At 40.2% G+C, this 23,883-nt stretch overlaps 1 protein-coding gene across 4 annotated transcripts; it reads right to left on the bottom strand.

Annotated features, from left to right (window-relative positions):
* Positions 1-13: 13 nt before the first annotated feature.
* plekha4 (pleckstrin homology domain containing A4) lies at positions 14-20,296 on the bottom strand. 4 transcript variants are annotated; one of them, XM_020606164.1, is made up of 24 exons: positions 20,021-20,296; positions 16,704-16,773; positions 16,487-16,585; positions 16,291-16,363; positions 16,077-16,177; positions 14,799-14,917; positions 14,501-14,713; positions 14,063-14,372; positions 8,790-8,849; positions 8,484-8,633; positions 7,671-7,730; positions 7,471-7,551; positions 7,169-7,321; positions 6,921-7,019; positions 6,306-6,414; positions 5,791-5,864; positions 5,358-5,459; positions 5,194-5,281; positions 4,857-4,906; positions 4,296-4,430; positions 3,797-4,198; positions 2,071-2,192; positions 1,896-1,981; positions 14-1,723 (listed from the first exon to the last, which is right to left on the bottom strand). In XM_020606164.1, the coding sequence occupies exons 1-24, from the start codon at positions 20,059-20,061 to the stop codon at positions 504-506; spliced, it is 4,017 nt and encodes a 1,338-aa protein (XP_020461820.1). In that variant the 5' UTR covers positions 20,062-20,296; the 3' UTR covers positions 14-503. The 4 variants fall into 4 exon arrangements, with proteins under 4 accessions (XP_020461820.1, XP_020461818.1, XP_020461821.1 ...); XM_020606162.1 differs by having other exon boundaries at positions 2,071-2,204; XM_020606166.1 differs by having other exon boundaries at positions 1,636-1,723; positions 1,896-1,976; positions 2,071-2,204.
* Between the last annotated feature and the right edge of the window lie 3,587 nt (positions 20,297-23,883).

Consider the following 23,883-nt stretch of genomic DNA (forward strand, 5'->3'; position numbering starts at 1 on the left):
ACCTTGATGTGGCATGCAGAATATTTATTAGTCAGGAAGTCTGAGATGCAAAACACATTTTGCTACAGTGACAATAACAGGGTTAAGTTACCAGCAGTCATCAACTATAAATGCTGGTGTTATGCTAGATGCGTATTTGGAGAGGGATGAAAGTGTTAATGTCAAATATTGGGCATATATTTGACTGCAACCATACACAAGATATCTGGCATTTACCAGCTGCAAAAACAACAATATACTTCCATTTTGTTTTGATGACTTGGGTTTTTCTGCTTTATCTGCATCCATCACAAACTACATGTAATGAATAATGGAAATGTTCATGTTTACCAACAATTATGTCTATTTCTGAAATTCTATGTTCCCATTTGACCATTTTCTAATTTAAAGTTAGGTCCAAATTCCCTCTGTCGGTCCTCTTCAGGTATTTCTTTTACAGTACCAAAAATCACATCTCTGTGTTCTTGTTCTTCCCGTATCTGTAGGCTTTACTCTTCCTGCTTCTACAAACTTGTCCTTAATACTGTTACTCGTGCCTTCCCAAAAGAAGAACTCTGAATCACACTTCCACTCTCAAACACAGAGCTGGATGGAGTGATGGAGTTGCCTCGCTCTGGGACAGTCTCTTTGTTCTTCTCACTGAGACCACTAGATTTGTTCAGATCCTCCGATTTGTCTTGGTCCACCGTCCTGTCTTCTGACTCTTTTGTCCCACTGTGTTCTTCTCTGGCGTTTGCACATTCATCCAGGGCCTGATCAGATTCAACATCTTGAGCAGGAGCTTCATAGTTAGTTTCTTTGACTTTCAATTGGCTCGCTTGACTTAAGACAACTTCACTTCTTTTTTGAGGGATCTCTCCATAAACATGTGCCTCTTTTGCAGGACTGGCTGAGGAATTTAACGCTGCTTTGCCCTGGGCTTCCAGTGATGAAAGTTGAAGTTTGTTATAAGTTGGGAGGCTGTTTTTATCAACATCTGATGGCAAGTTTAGGCTGGAACCCTTCCTCTCTTGGTTAGGAGATGTAAGAACACTGGTCACGTTATCTGGCGCAGATTCAATGATTAGCAGTTCTTCCTCTTCTGGCCTAGGTGATGTCTGGGCATTTGTATTTCCATCATTATTTGTTATATCTGTGTCTGAAATACTGATGTCGCATGCTATCTTATAAAAGAGTGAATGATTGTCTTTCATTTTCTCTAAACTTTCACTCACTCTTGAAGACATTTCAGTGGAATCAGTCATGTCATCAGTGCAAGCTGGTTGGTTGTCGGTGTCTGATATCTCCTCATTGCACAGTGAGTCTAGGCCAGGGATCTGTAAAGGTATAAACCCTTGCCACTGGTTGGTGGAGAGAAACCACTTGGCTCTCATATCAGATGATGACAAATTATTTTCATTATCATTAGCAGCACATTCTTCAAGCCCTTTCTCCTCTTTGTCTTGGCATCTTGTGAATCCCTTGCCTCCATCTTTCTGATAAACAGTCATAGAAGAACTATGATATGGCGAAGCTGGACGTTTGATTTTAGTTTTGGTGACCCCTGTTCTTCCACTGTGGTCTTTGTGTTGTATTTTGTTCTCAAACTTGACTTGGCTTTGAGATTTTTTCACATGCCCATTACTTTCATCTTTGTCGTGAGATGTTGCTCTAGACACCTGCAGTTCTGCAGGACTTCTAATGTTATCCTCACAGTTCCCATTGCCATCGTAAGAGTCGTGCTCTAAAAACAGTAATAGAACAGAATTGGCCAGCAACTTCTATTGACATTTTATGGTAATGGCTAATGGCCATTAAAGGCTAGTTTTCATGTACGTAATATTGCTACTGAAACTAACAATGATTACAGAAATTGTAGCCTTAACTTTAATGATTTAGGGAAATACAGTACATACCTGTGTCACGGGGGAGCTGGTGAGCTTCCTGCCTTTCCTCCATGACTGGGAGTTGATTGTGTGTAGTAGCACTCTCTCTGACTGCACTGATAGATGGATAGATAGATAGATAGATAGAAGCCCCTCATCTACATATACAAACATTTAGATTTAAAAATGAAACAAAGAACCTCACCTCCGTATGACTCTCTCCCGTATTCGTTCCACACGGCGGAGTTTGGCCTCTCGCTGCTCAGGGGTCAGACAGAGGTCAGGGTCCATGCCAGGGGTCAAGGGGACAGAGGTTTGTTCCCCTGTCTGTTCAGGCAGCTTCACATTAGAACGCACACAATATCATGATGAACCTACTGTACCTTATTAGAGAACTATATCAATATGGTTTTTAAATATAGTAAATAATTTGAAGGAATTAACATTATTACTGATGCAATAACAGTTAACCCTAACGTTCTGTTAAGAGATAGATAACGCAGGTGATTTTCTATACTTTTATTGTTATTAACAAATACTATAAAGAGACTAAAACCAACAGTGAACCGTCTGTGATTCCAGAAACTGATTTTACTGATTTGTCTGTGCCATAAGCCTGCATGGTTGTTCAATAACTATTAAAAACACATTAGTGAACCACTGTTACATTTTTACACTGAGTGACTTGTTTATTCATTATTTAAAATATGGTAGTTTATCTATAAACAAAAGCTTCAAAGGCCGATATTGGCCATAACTGTTGTAAGGCAGAGGCCACTGCATGTGCTTGGACACCTTTCTGTTTACATTTACTAGCTTTCTGTGTTACTACAAGCTCCAGACTTTGGACTGAAGTTAGTTGACATATTCACAATGTCTGGAACAGAGTCTGGTGCACAAGAAGAGATTGAAACGTGATGGATTCATAGAAGTGTGCTTCTATGAGCCAGAGTACTCACAAAAGAAAATACAACAGAGACGTGCTGAAAGGGAAACTGAAGGCGACAGCTGATTAACGTTTCCCCCGACTGACAGGCGCGAAGCACCTCAAACAGAGCTACAAGTGGGCGGTGGTGCAGAGCTCAGATACACAAATTAGATGCTAAGTTACAACAAATGGGACAGCTTGATGCAGATACTGCAGGAGCTGCAAGATGGGAGTGACCAGGATCTGACATTTCCAGAACCAGGTCATTATCTAATGTTAACTTTGTACAGGCTGGAAAGGTAAAGAAAAATACCTGTGACTGTTTACAATATGAACAACATTCACAAAAATGCACACTGACCTCTAGAGGCTTTGGAAGTGATGACTGTAATTAGTCTGTGGAGCTGTTTATAGACAAATTGCCATGCCCATATTTTTTTGTAATGAAGAACAAGGTCACCCAGTGTAACAGCGTGGCTCACTGATGTGTTTTTAATAGTTTTCAGACAACAAGAGAGGTCTATGGCACAGACTAAGAATAAGCTAAATGAGGTTCTGGATTCATAGGCCTTATGGTTAGTACATGGAATTCATTGTTGTTTTCAGACTCTTTATGGGATTTGTTAACAATAACTAAAATATAAAAAATCACCGGCCTTACCCTCTAAGACCTGTGGACAGACAGACTTAAAGTTTTCAGAAGTCTGGGGCAGAAGAAGTTCCCATTACTTCTGTTTGGGGTCTCAGATACCCCAGCTGTAAATCATGGTTAAATACAATGGATTTACATTTGCATTTTGAATTACTAGTGTTATTTTACATATGCACCGGTTGTTGCATCTGTGGTACCTCCAACAATAAGAAACATTTTATATATTTGTCACTGGGCAGTCAGAATAAGATGAGTTAATATCAGCCATACCGGACAAGAACAACTCTCCTATGCTGTGATACAGTCAAGTGAGCCTTTTATTCTTTTTCATTTCATTTCATTCTTTCTTACCCTGATGTTGAAGCTTGCACTTCCATCTCCTAAACCCGTTTGGTCTCGAACTTGGTTCCTGGAGGTTTCAGTTGGCTCAGCTCTGCTCACTTCTGGTCGTGACATCATGGAGGGCCTCAGTACCCCCTGATGCAGCTGTCTGCTTGTCTTTTTAATGAGTTGATCCTGGCGCCTTTCTGCCGAGGACCGGTTTTGATCTGGGCTTTCCAGCACCAGCCGTCTAGTTGGCTTGTTCATCACTTTACTTTGTTCAGCAAATCTTTGCTGCACCTCAGGTGGGATCTGCTCGGGCAGAGGAGTATCAAGCTCATCTGGGGGATCCTCAACAGAAACCCGTCTTGCCACAAGAGAGGATGGCAGTACAGCTGTAACAACTCGTGTCACCCTTAAAGGAAAGGGGGGCTGAGGAAGTATCAAGAGAGGTCAGTAATTAGGGTTAGCACAGTAAGTATATAATGTAGTGATTCAGTCACTTATACTGATCAATGATTTGGCAAACCTCCTCTTGGGTGTCTGAACTTTGAGTGTGGGTTTGGGCACTTGGAGTGGGTAAACAAGGTTTGTTCTTATTAGTCAACCTCTCCTGGTTCTTTTTCATCCTCTCAATCTGCTCTTCTTCACTCATCTTCATCTTCTAGAAAAGACAGGTTGTTGCACCTCAGCAATATGCATATAGAAAAGGTCAAGCATGAAACGGAATCCAAGATTTGCTGATCAAAAAGCGTCTAAGCAAGCAAATATATGATTATTATGACTGTGTTTACATCCGTCTGTGCAGAGCTGCATCTGAATGTCTGTGTGTGAGCATGTGAGAAAGCAGGGCTGGGTGGCAGAAGTGAGAAGAGTGAGCTGCTGTACCGAGACATGAGCCTCTGCTTCCCCCTTTCACCTACAAAAGGACATTACAACATGCCCTATTTGGAGGGAAGATGAGAGAATCAAAGAACTGGAATTTGGCTGTGATTGTAATAATCAGCTTGAACTGCTTCTATATTTGGATCACATTTGCACACACTGATGTTTTGTTAACCAGCAAACAGGAAATAATGAAGTTTCAAACCTTGGTTGATTGGTTTATTGTTTCAGGTGGGATCCACTTTGGCTGAGATTCTAAAGATGAAAATGCAGGAAAGAGAAGGAGAGAAGAGAGGAATCGAAGGAGGGAGAAAGGATGGGTAGGAGGAGAGATGGACAACAAGGTGGAGAAATGGTGTTGAAACAGGAAATACGAGGGTGGAGAAGGAAACAGCCACTGGGGACTGAAAACGTAATTTAGCATTTGAATAAAACACATTAAATTTAACACTAGATGTGTTAGAAAACAGGAATCTAGTGATCAATGTATTAATATTGCTCTTTCCTTTTATTCTATCTGTACTGAGTATATCGATGCCAACCAGATGCATCTTTCTGTGCTTTCACATTAAGGAGGTCAGGCTGGCTGCTTCCTCTTCTGTGTGCAGGATGAGTGTGGTTGTAGATTCCCTGAAACATAAACAGAATTTTTTAAAAACATTTCAAACTAGATAATGTTTGCATTGATACTGTTAATATTTCACACCTCATATGACTGTGTGTAGCCACAGCCCTGATCCCTGCTGTGGTGGCTTTCCTGTAGCTCCTGGGGTAATGGTGGGCGGACCGGTGGCTCTTGTTCCACATCCTGCAGGGATCATTGTCACAAAGGTGCACATCTCAACATATTTTAGAGAATCAGAAGCAATCAGTGACATGATATCAACACTATCTGAAGGCAGACAATGTTACTGGATTTCCTAGTCTGTACAGCCTAATACCAGGACATGCTCCAAAGACATATCACAGATGTTAACTTAAAGAAAACACATCACAACAGACAGGACTCAAAGATCTTGTGAGCAGATGCCAGCAGACGGACCCAGCTTCCAGTGGACAACAATTCCATGTTTGTGCATAAGCAGAGAGCAAATGTCAGGGGTAACTGACAAAGGAACAATAGACAGGAGGAGGCATACCATTGGCAGTCCAGCCTGCAGCCTCTCTGTGGGTGAGCCAGGGGATCCAGGGTGCGGGACCGCTGGCTGGAACACTGAGAGAGAGACAGAAAAGGTTACAGTGCTGACACTGTTCCTCTATTGTCAGTCTGCATGTGCATTATCAAGAACCAGAAAACTTTGCCCATTGGCAGCTGTAAATAGAAGCAAGTAGGCTAAGTGTTTGAAATGAATGTAACGTGACATCAACAGACTCTTACTGACTTGTGGAGCAGACAGAAATGTTCAGATGTAGTTCAGTTCTGGTTGATCACCTCCTGTGTGTGGCATGACTTTTTTGCTGAGCTTAACTTAGAGGCTCTTCTGTGTTAAAGCCTTATTATTTAGGCTGATAAGATGACTATATATTCATATAAAGTATTGCTTTGTTGCAGCTTGATTAATGCAACTAAAATGTACAGTAAGGCACATCACTGTATTTTCACTGACCACCACCAATATAAAACAATGAAAAAGTCTGAGTAGCTGAGGCTCACTGTGGTGCGTCTGTAGCCCCAGCAGGAAGTGGAAGTGGTCCCTGTTGACCTTCAGCCCAGCAAGGATGTCCTCCATCATCCACAGCTGTCTCTGAGCCTGAGACTGCTCCTGATGAGGAAACAAACAAACAAATTATACACAGAAAATATCTTCAAGTGTGAGCTTTATGGACACTTTTGACTTCATGCTCAGTGGATAAACATGCGCAGAAATGAACATACCCTTAAATGGACCACATGATTGAACTTTTACATCTCCTTGTAAGCATTTGTGAGCATTCACAAAAGCAGAGAGGCTTTGTGACAGATATAGTCAGATATAAATATAGATAGTCATATGATACTGTACTATAAATTAAAGTTTAAAGTGGGCTTCCTCCCACTGACCAAAGACGTGCAGCTTAGGTTGATTGGTGTCTCTAAAATTGCCCATAGGAGTGCGTGTATGTGTAGTTGTTCGTCTATGTGTTAGCCCTGAGATGGATTGGCGACCTGTCCAGGGTGTACCCCGCCTTCGCCCGATTGCCGGCCGGGATTGGCTCCGGCCCCACCCGTGACCCCGTTCAGGGACTAAGCGGTAGAAAATGAATGAAAATGAATGAATTTATAAAATACCTGTGGCATTCCAAAGTTACAGATGTGCTGAAGGTGTGAGCGGATAACAGACAGTTCACTCTCCATTCTCTCATACTGACTCCACACCCTCTCCATTTCCTAAATAAAAATATAGAAACAGAGTCGTAAGCAACATTTAATATGTTATTGACATAAAACCCGCAAATATCCCTGATTTTATGAAATTATGTATTATTTAAGACTGGCTTGATTTATTTGGGTCCACTGCCAGCTGGGTCATTACATACCAACGATACGTCACACATTCGGGCCCGGATTGTGACCAGTTCTTCCTGGAGCAAAGCCTTCTCCGTCAGTGCTTCTTCCTGGGCCCGGGGTCCCTGGCTCTGCCACTCCTCCAGCTGCAGTCTGGATACTTCTAATGCACACTGAACACCGTCCTGCAATAGGGACAAAAGTCTTTATAATTATATATAATATATAATATGCAGGGGTTTACCTTTATTAAACAGAATGTAGTGCTAGAAAACAGGCTTTTCAGGATACTCATGAACTGTTGGATGGGCCATTATAAGGAGTAATTACAGACCTTATCTATTTGTAGCTGGGCCAGTTCCACAGACAGAGACTGTAGCAGCTTGTCACATCCGCATAACCTTGTCAAGACAGCCTGGAAAAAAAACAACTCTAAATTATGTTTACTCATAAACAACTATTAAGATTATTTTAAAAAATCTGCACTGTTCTCTGATGACTGGTAAAGCATGTGGAAAAGCTGTGAATACTCACATCCGCATCACTTTCTAGGGGTCTGATTGGTGGGACTTCCCTGGGATCAGACTTTGGGGCCTGAAAAGCATCAGAGTCATCATTTTGTTAAACAGTGCTATATTTAAAACAGCTTTTTGCTTCTAGTTCACCAGAGTTGATCAATATGTAACTGTAAATAGAACAGTACATTTATGAGATATTATTTGAACAGTCTTAATGAAATCTATTGCACTCACTAGAGTTGCATATTTAGGGGATTTGGTGTGGGCTGATGCTTGATTGCTTCAGTGTTAATGCTTCTGTTATGACTGAGCTGTTGTGTTTCAGAAGAGTGCGGCACTAGCTTCAGCGGTCAGGGTGAGACAAACACTACAGCCGTAACTTATGAGTTTGGGCGAACGTTATTTTAAATGTACTTACATAAGATGTGTTTGCAAACATCAACTTCATGTAACGCTCATTACATGTAGCACAATCATGACAGCACTATTTATAATCAGACAAGAAATACAGAAACATACTGTATGTAGATTTAATGTCTTAATAGGAGCACAATACATGAATTATTAGTCAAATAAAAATTGACACTGCAAGCATTAGTGACAATACAAAACAGTGACAGGACATATGTAGAACAGTACAAGACAACATTACAAAGTCATAAAAATATTGTTATTGTTAGAGCCTGTTAAAAGTCTACACAGAAAACACCACAACACAATGTTTTTAGAGGACATAACACACACATAAAACATGACAATACCATGGTCAATTTTAAACATGTACCACACAAAACGCATAAGAACAGAGAGCACAGCGGGGTGGCAGTACCATAGCTGGCGGTAGCACACAAACAGATAAATGGTTGCGGTGATGGTGGTGGTGGTGGTGGTGGTGTTGTGGGGGGTGAGGAGGATGTGCAGCTCTCGATGAGGGGGGCAAAGGGGGCAGTAAGTCTGCATGTGCCCCTGTAGAGTAGCTCTAAGGGAAGAGAGCATGTAGATAAGTGAGAAAAGCAGAGAAATCATGGCATTATTTTGTATTACTGTGTGGGCTAAGTAAAGTAAGTGAGAAAAGTCGTGGTGTGCTGCTCACTAGTCTGGATGTTGTGCTGTAAATTGTTCATACTCTAATTACCTTTGACAAAGGTCTTCTTCCACCCGAGATGTGATGGACTGAACCATATGTAGGTGTAGGCTGTAAACAAACCAAAAGATAAGGTCTGAGTGATGAGTTATTTGGTGACAGAATGATGCTAAAGGGCACATTTATAACTTTGGATGACTTACAAGAAACTGGTTTAATAAAAGAGAGGTCAAAGCTGAATCAGTAAGACATTCTGACTTTTACTATATGTTGGATGAAGAGCAACTTTTTTATTAGAGAACACATGGCTCCTAAATGTCTCCTTTTTCCAGTACCACACCTTCAGTTTGTGAGAGGCCATTTGTTAAAACTTTTCTAGGGTCAAGCCCAATTTGACTTTACCCTGAAATCATCATCAAAAACTGCTGCACTAAAAACTACTACCATCTGGGCACAATCCTACACTATCAGACCTGTCACCACTATTTTAAATTTTGGCCTCACAGCAAGGCTGTTTGTTTTTCATTATGCACACACTATTAAGCCACAAATTTCTATTGCACCTTTGTGACCCAGGAAAAGATGGATGCAAACTCTCAGTCCTGCCGCAGCACTGTACAGGCTTTACACATGTGGTTAACAGAAATACAGGTGGCTGCAGTGGAAGCTCAGACTAGACAGCAACTCTGACCCTCTGTCTGGTTCACATCAAGAGCAGGAAAAATACGTTTCTAGGTCCCATGCCATTGTGTCCACCAGTGTTGCCAGATCTTGTCAACTGTGAGGGGGGGGGGAACAAACACAACCATCTGATGGCAGCAACCACAGCCATCACCACCAGATGGAGGATAGAACAGGACGAAAATGCAAGGCAGACCTATGTCACGCTGACAGCATCCCAGCACAGAAAATGAAAGTGGAGTAATGTGGGTTTATAGTAAATCCATTACTTCCAGAAGTTGGGGCATCACCTGGTGGGCTTGTACACTACACATATTGTGGGAAAGGCTGTCTGGAAATCAAATGTACATCTAAGTACCACAGCCACTCCATCCTGCAAACCTGTGCAGATGACAGCAGCATTTGTCTTCAACAACCTGATGGGAAGTTATACTTGCAGTGGACACACAAGTAAGGCAGCAGAGCACAAACACATTTATGCGACTGGGTAAGAGTTTTGTGAATTTGTAGTGTGGTTGCAGAAAGACTATGTTGTGGTTCAAATTTTAACAGAGGTGGACTTCTGAACGACACTTCTAGCAAAGGCACAGGACTCTTTTTCCCTCCAGGTTTGTCTACCCTAGCTTGTTAATATCCCCGAGCAACCTCCTCAACACCACATACTAGGCCTTTGATCAAGTTAGAGCCATCTTGCACAAGAAGGCTGGGACAACAGGCACTAGAGAACATAAAGTGTGGTGCTTTTGCAGAGGGTCTGAGGACCAGGATGACACGTGTGGTGTCACTTAGCAGAGGGTCTGAGGACCAGGATGACACTTTACTTTGACCTGTTTTATTTGCAATACATTGGTACTCTGAATTTTTCAGTGAAATGGGATTTCAGTTAGTCTCTTGATTTTTGAGCAGGTTTGTTTGCCTTTTGTATTTACTGCCATTTTTAATCTCAGTTTTCTGTGCTTGAAGGTTACACTGCAACTTCCTTTACCTGTTGTATTTGGGACTGTGAGGTTTTCACGTATTTGCTTTAGTGGTGCACAGATCAATAATGTAATAATAATAATAATAGAGAGTGAAAGAAGATTCAAAATTGAAGAAGTTTTCCATCATTTATTATGGTAACACTTGGTATGCAAACACGAATAAGGCTATTAATAAAGCACATGCTGTATGCAGATACACATGGTTTCTGTTTTAACACCACTGGAACACATTCATCAATGCACAGCACACAGACACAACCTTGTCGAGGAAAATCATGTCCTTGCCTTCACATAGCAGCACCATGGTCAGTGGTGTGGTGTCACTTAGTATGGTGTACTGGGTGTGTACACATCCAATCACCCGCTCCACATGAACTCTGAGGTGAGCTATCTGTCGTGTCTCCTCCACATCTTTTACATCCAGTTGGTGGCGTCCTCATTAGTCCAGCACCATCCCTGATGTCAAATCCGCCCCACCCTTTAGAAATGAGAGAGTTCCCTCTGGTATATTGCCAGTGAAATACTTTAGGGTGTGCTTGTGTTTGGAGTGGGAAAATGTCTGTGCTCTCTCAATGTTAATTTCAAAGCAATCCACAATAAGTGCAACATGATTGCCAAAAGCTTCCACAAACTGATGTGGCAAAAATGATCTTATTAAAGCTTGGTGAGTGTGGAATAAAGTCTTGATACCAAATCTCAAAGTTGCTGTGCATTTATTCCCTACAGGGAAGGGGCAGTCTCTGTACAGAGTGCTAACAGTAACAGTCTGAAGAGATAGGCTCCTAGTATGGAGGGCTACATCTCTTCTTATACACACATACAAATGGAGGAAACAGATGCTCCAGTAGATACAAAACAAGATACAAGTTATCTGGTTCAGCATTTACACAAAGGCATGTTTATCTCTACATGCTGACACAGTAAACTGTCTAGTGTCATAAGCACACAACTCAGCTCTTCCTTGAGTATCCTGTTCTCTTCAAACATGCGGTTAATTGCAGCATGCCTGCGACTACATGAACTGCATTCCTTCTGCTCTCCATTGCTGTCCACTGATGCAGCTTTATCCACCTCTGACTTCAGTGCACCTTCATCCACCTGTAACCTCTGTGCAGCTATATCTGGTGGTGTAGCTTCATCCATCTTTGATTTCTGAGCAGCTGGATCCGGTGTTGTTGCTGGTGCAGTGTTGCTCTCTGAGAGAGCTGGCAGAGTTTTTGGCCTCTGGTAAGACTGCTTGGTGTGCATTGCTTTGACAACCAAGGTGTAATGTCAGTACCCAGTCCGGATGACTCTGTGCCATTTCATAGGCTGGTTTGCCTGAAAAAAAGACAGTTTCTTTGATTCTTTATGTAGCTATACAGCCAACTAGCTGAGCAAAGTTAGCTGTGCAGCAGGAGTCCTACTGCATGTATGTGAAGTTAGTAGTAGTCTGAACTTGTGCCTGTCATGTAATACTTACACTCAGCTCACAGAGATAACTCTTCAGCTAACATGCAAAGCTGATACATGCCGACTGTTTTAACCCCATACCGTCACTGACGAGATGCACCCCAATTCTGAAGGCATTTTTGGAACCCACAGACTCATCTGCACAGAATTGATACAATGCATCCTGGTTAGTCTTCTGTCAGACTTGATCCCAACTTGTTGTGACATAATGTCTATGTAGGCAATGATATTTTCACAGGATAGAGGTGGCTGCAGTTTTTGGAGTCAGGCGTGGCAATTTCACTCCGCCAACTGCAAAAGCTCAGGGCATGATAGGGAATGCCTGGCTCTTACCTGATCTAAGAACTGATTGGTTCAGATATTGGATCAACAACATAATATTGTATAAAACTGTATCATTTCTTTTAAAATTATAACAGGATAAATGCGTGATTGATGGCAACTTTTAACCAGTCAGAGAAGGTGAATAGTGTCAGGGCAATATTACATATAATTCTCATAGACTGCAGACAGTCTGTGATAGTTCTGCTCCACAATACAAACATTACTGATTTAATTCTTGAAGTATTAAAAGACACAAAAAGCTTTTGGAAGCAGGATGTGAAGATTCTGTCTGTCTAAATATATCAACAATGAAAATATCTACTGATTAATATTCTGAGTTTATTTATGGTATGTAGTTTTATATCAAACCAATGTCATCAACATCAAACTGATATGACTGTTTTACTGCTCAGGAGATGTAGCCCATATACATTTTCATGCAAAATATTTTAGTAGCTCTCCCCCTCCTGTAGAGGATCGTCATTAAAGCAACTATTGGACCCTGGCATTCTATTAAATCAGGACCCGGTCTAACACGATGTGAATGCATCCGTGACTTCCTATACAGGGCGAAAGCTGGTGGAAAGCTCCTAAATAGTCCGTCTTAACCAAGCCTTACCAGGCGAGGCGCAGTGCATCTCAAACAAGCCTTTTTTGTGCATGAAAAGCCGGGGTGACGTCATTTCCCGTCGCCATCTTTATTTACAAGAAGCATCGGCATATCCGAGAAACTGATTAAAATTATATTTTTAGTCAATGGAACTGGATAGGTTTTGATTGCGCATCGTTAGAACAGTCTACGAGGGCTCTGGGAATATCTTCAGAATATGTATGAGTCTTGTCAAACGACAGTACGGGGTTAAGACGTTCTTCATGTATCAATTCTCCAGGTTAGCGGAAGCGTTATCTCTGTGACTTGAGTGTAATACATGACAGTCATCAAATAAGCTAAGCTAAGCTAAGCTAAGCTAGCCTTAAACAGCGGCATAATAATTAAATGCGCTTCAATTATAACTTACCTCTGTGAAAATGCCATGAACACACGACCGTGTGACAGGGAATCTTGCTGAAGGTGATGTTTGGTAGTCCTATAGCCTCTACCCAATGCCACGTCTCATTAGCTCAGCGATATGAGCTCCTTGGTAGTGCTTCCAAGCAGGGAAACTGAAATATCGCACAACATTTGCGAGACGTTTTCCACGCTGGTCGTGCGAACGACTTTGGTAGCTGAACACACAACAAGTATTCACCAGTTCAACGTGTTTTTAAGTCGGGTAATACAAACACCACTGCAACGTCCAACTCAAATGCAACTTGGTCTCTAAAGTAGGACTCAATGTCCCACAATGCCACGCGTTACTTCAGCCGGATCAGGATCAAGTTATCCTGTTAACTCTGTTACTGTAAAGTATAGTTGAGATAATCGTCCTTCTTGTTCTTTGTCACAATACAGATGAAACCTTAATTGATCTTTTTTGATATTGTGCCTATAGTTGAAATCTGTGGAATGACAGTAACCTGGCGAACATAAAGTTACATACACAACTCAGCTTTCAAATTGATTATATTTTATTTGGCTGTTTTAATTAAATGACAGCCAAGAAAATGTGTTATTTAAATTAATTCGATTTTATTGTTAGCAAAATTCCAAGTACACGCTAGCAAGTTTGTCTGCTAGAAACAAAGCTTTAATGTTTTTAGGTCCTACTTAAGGACACACTGAAATAAAACTAAAATAACTACAGTCTTATGTTATGAATTTGATCTGCAATTTATTTTCATATTACTTTTCTTTATTATCATTTGTGTATCACCACAAGCTTACAGTGTAATGTAATCACTGTTGTAATTTTTTGAATAATTAAAATAGAGTAAATATGTTCTCACCTTGTTTAAGTGTTGCCACCTTTCTGTGACTGGGGTAGTTGGCGTGGATTTGAACTCCATCTTAGGTGAGACAGGTGCATAGTACAAGGTCTGTGGCACCATGACAGGGTCGTCGTGAGGTCGAATGTCAACCCTTCCCACTGGAGTATGCGGTCGTGACCCCAGCTGACCTTTGGAAGTCAAAGCAGCTGTTCCCATAATGTCTGATTGTGTGGGTGGTGTGTTTTGCCCAGGAAGTGAATCCTCTTGTTTTGGACCCCAAGCTCTTCTTCTGTTGAATTCAGGAGGGCTAGGTGTTCTGTTTGAAGGGCTGTGAAAACATGAGTGAAAAGAGAACAAAATGCCAAAAACCAGAGCATTTCACAGATGAGCTTTTCTCCTTTAAGTAAACCACTGAGATTTAAATACTGTATGTGCACACAGAGGTGACTTGACAACCTGCTGTTTCTCTGACGCACACTCTGCCTCCCCCTCAGCTCTGAGTACGACGTCCCCATCCTCCCACCAGTGAGCTGACTCTGTTCACTCTGAGTCCTGCTGACATGTCTGCGTTTTTGGGAGGGACCCTCTCCATCAGAGGGGGATTTAGGGGAGTCCACTGATTCACTGCTGCCACCTATCTGTGTGAAATCCTGATAACTTGAGCAACGCCTGAAATAATCAGAAAAAAAGAGCTCATGACAAAATTTGACATTCATTGTATAAAAACCCATGTTCACAGTGAATAGTGTCATACCTGTTCATGGAGTTGTCTGCCTCCATTGCAGCAGACTGGCTGAGGGCTCGCACCCAGCCTAACATATCTTCCTGAGTGTCAGCGCTGAAGAAATAAGAACGCATCCCCTGATGCACCACCTAGATTTACAATGATAACTAACAATGTTACACTGTAATCATTCCCCTCATTGATTGGTCCTTGTTTTCATATGCACAGATGGGTCATGAAAAGAATCATGTTTTAGTGATGTGTAAAGTCTATGTAAGAATAGCTTGAAGTTAATGAACCAAATAAACCAAGTGACTAAATATTCAGCCCTAATTCAGAGAAGTTTAAAGTAAATGAAAGTATTTATCATCTATCCATTACCTATACCTCTTATTCCTGAATAGTGTCACGGGGGGCTGGAGCCAGTCCCAGCTGACATTGGGGGAGAGGCAGTACACACCCTGGATAGGTCACATACTCTTTATCAAATGCTTAAATTTGGCCTGACTGGATGATTTTCATTAATCACACAGTATATAAAAAGAATCCTTTGATGTGTCAGTGACAATAAAATTAGTTCAAGTTTCTCTGTAGAAAAACCCAATTTAATTAATCTATATAGCTTTAAATTTAATACAGATTTTATGTTAATTATGTATAGTGATATAATAATGAGGTAGTACTATAATTTGGCACTCACGCTCAGATATTTTCATGGCCAATTTTAATGAGCTTAGCCTTTTAAATGACAGCTTTTCTGTTAAATTGCCCTCCTGGTTCAGTGTGTGGTTTTATTTTCAAGGTCAAGTTATTATAATTTGTAAAGTCATATAAACAAACTGATCAGAGCAAGCGAGGTTGGGCTGAGCTGACAGAGATCTAGTGCAGGATGCATGTATTTAGTTTGGATACCACACAAAAGCTGGAGCTGGCATCAAAAAGACTTCACCCCTGTGTGGCCAAATTAAAGGATTTTTCAGACTTTCATGAGCAAATCAACACAAATCTAGTAACTGATTGCAGCCTTTTTTTTGTGTGTTTCTTAGCACTCTCCACAGGCACTGAGCACACGCTAATCCATACAATCGCTATTGACGACCTGATTGGCAATGTGGGCCTCATAGTACATGGGCTCCCTGACCATCCCCAGCTGTGCTGAAGCAGTTGTGTGGACAGACTTTCATGAGCAAATCAACACAAATCTAGTAACAACCCATACTTAAAGGACATAACGTGAGAGTGATCTATATTTATATATAGGATACTCTTCTAAATACCTAAACCAAATGAGTAATAAAATGAAGATACCTTAAACGTGAATTTTCTGTTCTTGCATTCTCGTGGTGTGCAGAACAGGATTTTGTAGCTTGGAAGTGGGATGCTGCCAAGCACAGATTCTTCTCTACTGTCTGGTGAAGGTCAGAAAAGAAGTGAACAAAAGGAAAGATTCAGTGTTGTACTTTCAGAGCACAAGAAAGAGTTTTACCCAGTCAAAGTGCTGGCTATGAGCTGTGCTCATTACCTTTATAGTAAAACAGACAGTAGTTAGAGAGGACAAACCATCTTCTCTTCCATAGCTTCAAACCAGAGCTGTCCTGCAGAAGGGAGATTAAATAGAAGCTGCTCTTTGCTTAACTTAGCCACATATGGTTTTTAAAAATTGCAGAGTAGGCCATGAAACAATAACAACAACAACAACAACATGTACAGAACATTACTTTTTTGTTGAGCCATCCTCGAATGACCACAGGACAGTTGGGGTCTCTCTTGGCAGCCTGACATCTTTTCCCAAATGTTTGCACCTTTCCATCACTTTCCTGTTGACATAAAGAAAATAAAACATTAGTTTACACATATTTTGTGTTAATAGTGTCACAATAAGCTGTCCACATGTGCATATAATAACACAGTAGTCATGCAAATTGGAAAACAAACCTTTATGCCAGGAAAGTAAGAAATGGTGGCCACACTGGATGCTTGGCTTACTCTGTCCTGGTCCTCCATTCTGCAGGGAAACAACTGAATTCATATATAGACTACAGCTGAAAAAATTAGGTAAAAACAAAAGATGAGCATAAGAAGATTATACACACTAGCCGGTCACAAACAAATATCAGATGTGTGTGTTATAGCTGGATAAAAACATCACATCAGAAATGACACATCTGGGCCAATGAAAGACATACAGTAGGTCCTGCTACAGGGGCATTTCTCTTTACATTAATCTAAAAGTTTTTATTAATCTGTACAGTGATAATTTACCACCGCCTTAAATTCCATAAAACTCTCAAAACATGAATACACATACATGTGTACACATATTCAAGCAGTACAACCATTTCCTGTGTTGCAGCTCTGCCTACACATTAGAAGGAACTAACTCAAACTGGCTGGTGTGGCAAAAACATACAGGAGGCCTTACCAAAACAGCCTGAGCCAGAGCCTCTCTCTGTAGAAGCAGTCAGTCACTCCCATGAGCAGCACCCTGTAACCTCCAGGCACACATATGCCACATTCCCATATAGTTGAGAGCTTTTCCTAGTCAACTGTTCATTCTCTCAGAGACTCGGTGTCGCGCTCTTCCACTTTCAGTGGAACTCTCCCACTGTTCTATTCTGAGCCATAACAGGCCGGTGTGCATCCCCACTATGAAACTGACAGGTGACAGCTGCGTCGCTGTGGTAACAGGGAGGGGCCCGAGATTGTGTGAAAACCAATCTGGCAGCAGGGACAGGCTGACATGAGAGACAAGATTTGGAATGTGTCCTAAACTGCTGAATGGTTGCGTGGACTGCTGGGGACAGAAAACCAAAAAAAAAAAAAGAAGAAAAAAACAAACAAACAAACAAACAAAAAAAACAACAACAACTGTTTGCTGGGCAAGACAACTTGTATGTTAAGGACAAATGTGTAGGGAGGGTGTGTGTTTATGTAGAGTCATGCTGAACTATCCAGTATACTTTTTTTTAAATAAGCTGTTATTACTGCAAAGAAAATATTTATGGTGAATTGTACTCTGTTATACATAACTCACATTTTTTCATTTAACAGAGTTTAATTCACATGATGCTTGGTCGATATTTGAAGTTGTGCAATATAAATCTATGTATAGTTATATGCACAGTTTGTATACGTGCAGTTTTGGTTTTATGCTAAATACACACCAGTAGTGGAAAGTAACTAAGTACATTTACTCAAGTATTGTAATTAAGTACAATTTTGAGGTATCTTTACTTGACTGTTTTCATTTTCTGCTACTTCATATTTTGACTTCATTACATTTTAGAGGTAAATATTATACTTTTTACTCCACTACATTTATTTTAAAAGTTTAGTTATTGGTCATTTTTCAGAATCACATTAGTAATAAAAAGACAGCATAATCAGTATAATCATTAGACTTTGAGGTCATTCACTGGCTACCTAGCAGTACTTCAAATTATAATCTAAGCCTATGAGGTAAAATAACTAGCGCCACCTTTACCAGTTGAACCTTTAAATGAACACATTAATGCATTAGTAATTTTAATTTAATATGATATACATTATTAAATGTACCATTCTGCATAATGAGTACTTTTACTATTAGTTCTTTAAAGATGTTATGTTAATACTTTTACTTACTGGAACATTTACTTAAGTAGCATTTTGAATGCAGGACTTTTACTTGTAACAGAGTATTTTAAAACAACTTCTTCCACCTCTACCAGTCAAAAGCTCTGCAATCACCCAAAAATGTATGTTGTAACAGTGTCTAAAGGGGTAAAAGGATAATGTAAAGTGAGAATCCACAGTCTGCCACAGCTATACTAGAAGTACATGTCACATTGCATGTTGTTACTTTGTGATGTCATGTAATTATTGCTTTTAATTTGCATTTAATGCTTTAATCTAATTTGCATTCTAATGTTTTATCCATATATGCATTTTAATGTTTTTTTTCTATTTGTCTGCATTGTGTTAAGCACTTTGAATTGCCTTTATGTATGAATATATGCTACAGTATATAAACTTACCTTGTCTATTTCAATTATATAAAACATTCTTACATACTAATAGAACAAGCTATATTCATTAAAAATACTTTTGTTAAATGAATTTATGAAGAGTATATACACACTTTATATATATATATATATATATATCCCATACTATTTGTGTGTGTATTTGCAGTTTACACTTACAGGTATGTGTGCATGTATGTAGATATGTTAACATATTCAGTCCAATTACAAATTCAGCTGACTAGTGAAAACAATTCTAGCTTAAGTTCCACCTGCATTAATAATAAAAAAAATACTGCCTTAGCAAATCTTCATTTTACAGCTTATCTAAACTGTCCAGTTACCGTTGACCTTCATAAAACTGCAATACAGATGAATTTGAAGATAATTCATGAGAACTATTTTTCACTGAGCCTTCACAAGCTCTTGGGGGCGACCCCGAGGTTTGACATGGTTTAGCATTCGCAGTCTATGTCAGTATCAACCACAATCCTTTGCTAGTGAGAAACAAAGTAAATAAGAGGAAACAACGAAGCCTTTGTAAGAGAAAAGAGCAGAGACTAACAACCTCAGAGCTACTGGGGGCTCCGTGGGTGTTGTGAAATATTTAGAAAATCTCCTTAATCAGTGGCCGTCACTTGCTTGGGGAGGAGACAACTTAAAATGCTAAAGCGGGGTGGAGGGGAGGACAAACGGTGGGTTTGTGTAACACACAGAGTACGCATTGTAGAGCCCAGGGTCTCTGAGGCATGATGAGAAACTGGACACTGAACATGCTGAATACATCAGGCTGGAAAATAGCCTCACTGTCAATAAACAAAAACATTTGCGTGTCTCGTACATTTATTAAATGTCAACAAAATCACCACTATATGTTTGACCTTGTTAAGTAAAGCGGTGATGTACTGTAACCATGCGATTGCTCTATGCAGCATATTCTATATTGCTAAAAAGAGTAATGATGGGCTTCAGAGGGCATCAAAGTTGGCAAATACAGGTGGGACATCACAATCACAGCTTGGCCACAGATAACACATCACAGCCAAGCTACTTCATAACTACAATCAATAGTATTTTTGCTGCTAAATGTCAGGAAAATGAATTTAGCTTCAGTTAATAAATGAAACTAAAAGATTAATACAAAAGTACAAAAATCCACAAAACATCTTTATGCCACAGTTGTTTCTACATGTTCAACTAAGAATTACATAAGACATGAAGCATAATAAAGATGCCATATTGCTGTACCTGACTAATTGTGTTTGCCTGCTGGCAGTTTCAAGCTCCATCACTTGGCATGCTCTCTCACAGCATCTCCGCCAACTTGGCTGCCCTCCTTTTGGTTATCACAAGCTCCTGTTGCCCGAACTGTCACCACACTCTTCTGCTTTCCGCTTCTCTCCTCATACCTGTGAATCTCCCTCTTTGTCCCTCACTCGTTCACTCTGTTCTGACTTGTAGCAGCGGTGTTTATCTGGTGATCTACCTACGCTGGCTGTTAAACAGTCAGTCTGCTTCTCTGTCCTCCAACAGTGCTGTCTCTGTAAGCCCCTTCTTCCTCCCCCCCCACTTCTTCTACACTGTCCCTCCCTCTCACCCTGCCCTGGACAGCCTCTCTGTCTTTTACTGAGTGTGGGTTTGTGACTTAGGAATTTCCAAAAAGCAGCTGCTCTCTCATTCCCATGCTCTGCCCTTTCCATTATTTGAATTTCATTTCTCAACTATCTGGATCTAGCTTTATGAAAATCAAAGATTTAGATGCCAGTCCTAAATTATCACCCTTGGTAAAGGCCCAGCCATTCAGAATATGACCAACTGAGTGCAAAGGGCTGGAGCTTGCTTCACTTGAAAACTGATAAACAGAACTTGAGGAATGCAAGAAATAATTAAACCTAGGTGCTCAAAATATATAATAAATTGAAGCTATAATAGACCAGTTTAATTGAGCATATTCACTGAACTTAGAACATGTGAATACTGACGCAAAAGAAGAGTTATATGTGGCATAAATCTATTACGAGTGCAAGAACAAAAAACTAAAAAGATCCTTGACAAACTTTATTGCAAAGTGCACAAAAAATATATAGTCAAGATATCTAATGTAGCATTTAAATACCAGACAATTTCATCGCATTATAATTAGTCAGTCTAGACTTTAAAGGTTTCCACAGATTCCAGGGTTTTACTTAGGTTTTCTGCTGCACTGAGTCAGTGTCTTGTGGAGCTCTTCTTCAAATATTCTCAGGCTAGAAACTGAAGCACCCCATAATACACTCAACTCTCATGCAGTACAAGAGAACTGTGGTACTCAGCTAACCTGGCTGTAAGAAAACAGGTGTTCAGTGCTTTAAGATATTGATCTTGAAATATTGTGAAATTGTCAAGTGTAGTTTTGGGATAATTTCCTTTGTACACAAATAAAACACACCCGGTCACTTTTGACCAGGAACACAACAGGTGTTACTTTATGTGACGGCATAAAAATTTTAAATGGTTTCAAAACATATGTCCTTGGTAACTTTGACCCAAAGTAGTCTGTGCTAAACAGTACATTATGTTTCACCTGATTATTTTTTATAGTCAAAATAATCCAGAAATTATAGTTTGGAACTTGTATTCAGTATGCAAAAGCTCAGATCAATGAGGCATAAAGCCCATAAATAACAAATAGAAGTTCAAAACTTGTAATGTTCACAAGAACTTAAGTTGATAAAAAAATTCTAACATAATAAATAGTGATAATATATGTATTATTATACTTTCTATAATGAGTCTTAATGTAACGGTCATTTTTGACCGGGAACACAAAGTTATTTAACATGAAATGAACACAACACAAAGGTTAAGGTGAGGTGAGTAAGAAGATTTCTAGTCATGAATAATATCAAAACCGAGACAGAGAAAAGCACTCAAAGGAAACATGAGTCTGGTACCGAGCTCTGGGCCAGTACACATGCCTCAGGAGGGCTGCCATTATTTCTGTACAAGAAGAAGATATCAGAGGTGTTTTAAGTGCTGTGATAAGAGCTGGAAAGATAGGAAAAAAGTCAAGTCTAAAATTATACTCGCAGGACAGCAGTGTACAGGCCTGATTAGTTGCTGGCATTATTTAAAGGTACATGGTTAATTCTGCTGTTCAAAATCCTGCATCCTTGAAACAGTGGACTGCAAACATGGCACAAAACACTCAAGCCATAGCTCAGGACTTGGCTTGTAATCACATCATGCACTGCAGACCCCTCACAACCTGAACAATTTGTTTGAGCTCCTCTGCTCTGGACGGCGTTACAGGTCACTGTATGCCAAGACAACCAGGCACAAGGACAGTTTCTTCCCCCAGGCCATCACTCTGATGAACACTTGACCCATGACAGTATGACTGGACAATAACCCTCAGTGCAATACCTGCAAATATACATTGTACAGATTATACAGACTCGTACAGGTCTCTATTTTTAAGTACTCTGTTTTTATTCCTATTTATCTCATTCACAATGAGCATTCCTTTGTCTGTCTGCATTGTTTACTGCCTGTTTATACTGCTTATTTTGCATTGTTTGCCCTGGTTATTGCTTGTTAATACTGTTTATTTTGTTATATTACACAACCTTATGCTGGTTTACTGTTTACTTGCCCCTTGCATGGGGATATGTACATATACATTGAGAGCCGATGTACCAGAGTCAAATTCCTCGTGTGTCTGACACACCTGGCCAATAAAGCAGATTCCAATTCTGATCATCTTAAAATGACTGTCTCACATGTCTAGGCCACTTGGTTTAGTCCAGGAAGGTCATGACCTCACATGCCCAGGATGTCCAGTTCTCACAGAGGGACAAGTCAGTCTGCCTGCAGATATTTACAGCTCCTCCCATTTAGCATACTACATGATCATCTGTGTTGACCGACAGCTGCGTGGCTGCTAACCACAGTAGCAGAGAGAGTCCAGCAATCCAGAGAGGCTGATAATATAACTCATAATATTACAGGGGCAAGGCAACAGTGTAATTAAGATTCAAACCCAGAGGTCTGGTCCAGTTTCACATGGGCACAACAGATACATGGGCACAACAGCTGGCAAGCCAAACACTGACTGTACTGACTGTGCATCAGTACAATCTGGCAGCTTTTCTGACAAATGAAGCTGCTTATAAGAGGGTATGCACAGGTGTAGTCAATCGGCGAAGGTGAGGATGATTGGTGTAATGCTGGTAAAGTGACCGAGAGTGAGAGTAGGGAACAGGAAGTGTCAAGTAAAAATAAGAGCCAGTTACCGGAAGTGGAGCTGGAGTTCATGACAATGTGAAAATCATTGTGATTTGTCAATTTTATTTATTGTTTTTTTTTTCTATTTTTTATTTATTTATTTATTTATTTGCCTTTTGTGGTGTACAGACAATAGAAATCCACCAGGTGGCGGTATTTAACAATTTTCTACATCTTATCTTTTGGCAGCGCTACGAAACTGCTTCACATAAACAAATTTTATATATTGTGGCTGAAAGTCATAAAAGCTCTGTATTTGTACATGATCATTAGATGTTATTGTAGAGTGTACAGCAGAAGTCAGTGGCAACACATCTGGACTGTAATGCTTCATCTTGACAAAGACTCATGCTGTTGTCTTTAGCAGTTAAAAATGCATAGGTTTGAGGCTTTGTTGTGTAACAGTTTTTGTTTAACAGTGAAAGATGACATATTTGACTCTGCTTTTTAGTCTACTGCTCTTTAGAAAAAGCTGTAAACAGCAGGTAACTAATGCTCTCACCAGGCCATGATATACTGGGGGCAGATTGAACGTGGGCCAGTAGCTACGTGACTCTAAATTTGCTGGGACCAGTAGTGTCAGAATAAATGTGTGCTGCATGTCATCAGTAGAGTGGTGACAGACCTGGGCAACAGAGGATGACTACCTTTTACCATATTAGGCTGTTAATAAAGTATTCATCATTTATTTAATTTAGGGTCAAAACTGGGTTAATCAGAAGCCCAGAAATGGATTTGTTTGGCTGGAAAATAATTAGACTTCTATTTAAGGTTTTTATTCATGTGTTTTCAGAAGGTACATTGAGTACAAAACAGTGCTCACAACATAACTATCCTCTGTCCTC

Source organism: Monopterus albus, unplaced genomic scaffold (assembly GCF_001952655.1).
Source record: "Monopterus albus unplaced genomic scaffold, M_albus_1.0 scaffold76.1, whole genome shotgun sequence".
Classification (NCBI taxonomy): Eukaryota; Metazoa; Chordata; class Actinopteri; order Synbranchiformes; family Synbranchidae; genus Monopterus; species Monopterus albus.

What these genes read in the sequence shown, in the direction of transcription:
- plekha4 (XM_020606162.1), bottom strand. Translation starts at nt 20,061, where the DNA reads ATGGAGCTTGAAACTGCCAGCAGGCAAACACAATTAGTCAG. An exon ending in ACAGAAAATTCACGTTTAAG is followed by an intron (nt 14,918 to 16,076) that starts GTATCTTCATTT and finishes TTGTAAATCTAG; the next exon opens with GTGGTGCATCAGGGGATGCG. An exon ending in GAAGAAGACCTTTGTCAAAG is followed by an intron (nt 8,634 to 8,789) that starts GTAATTAGAGTA and finishes CTCTTCCCTTAG; the next exon opens with AGCTACTCTACAGGGGCACA.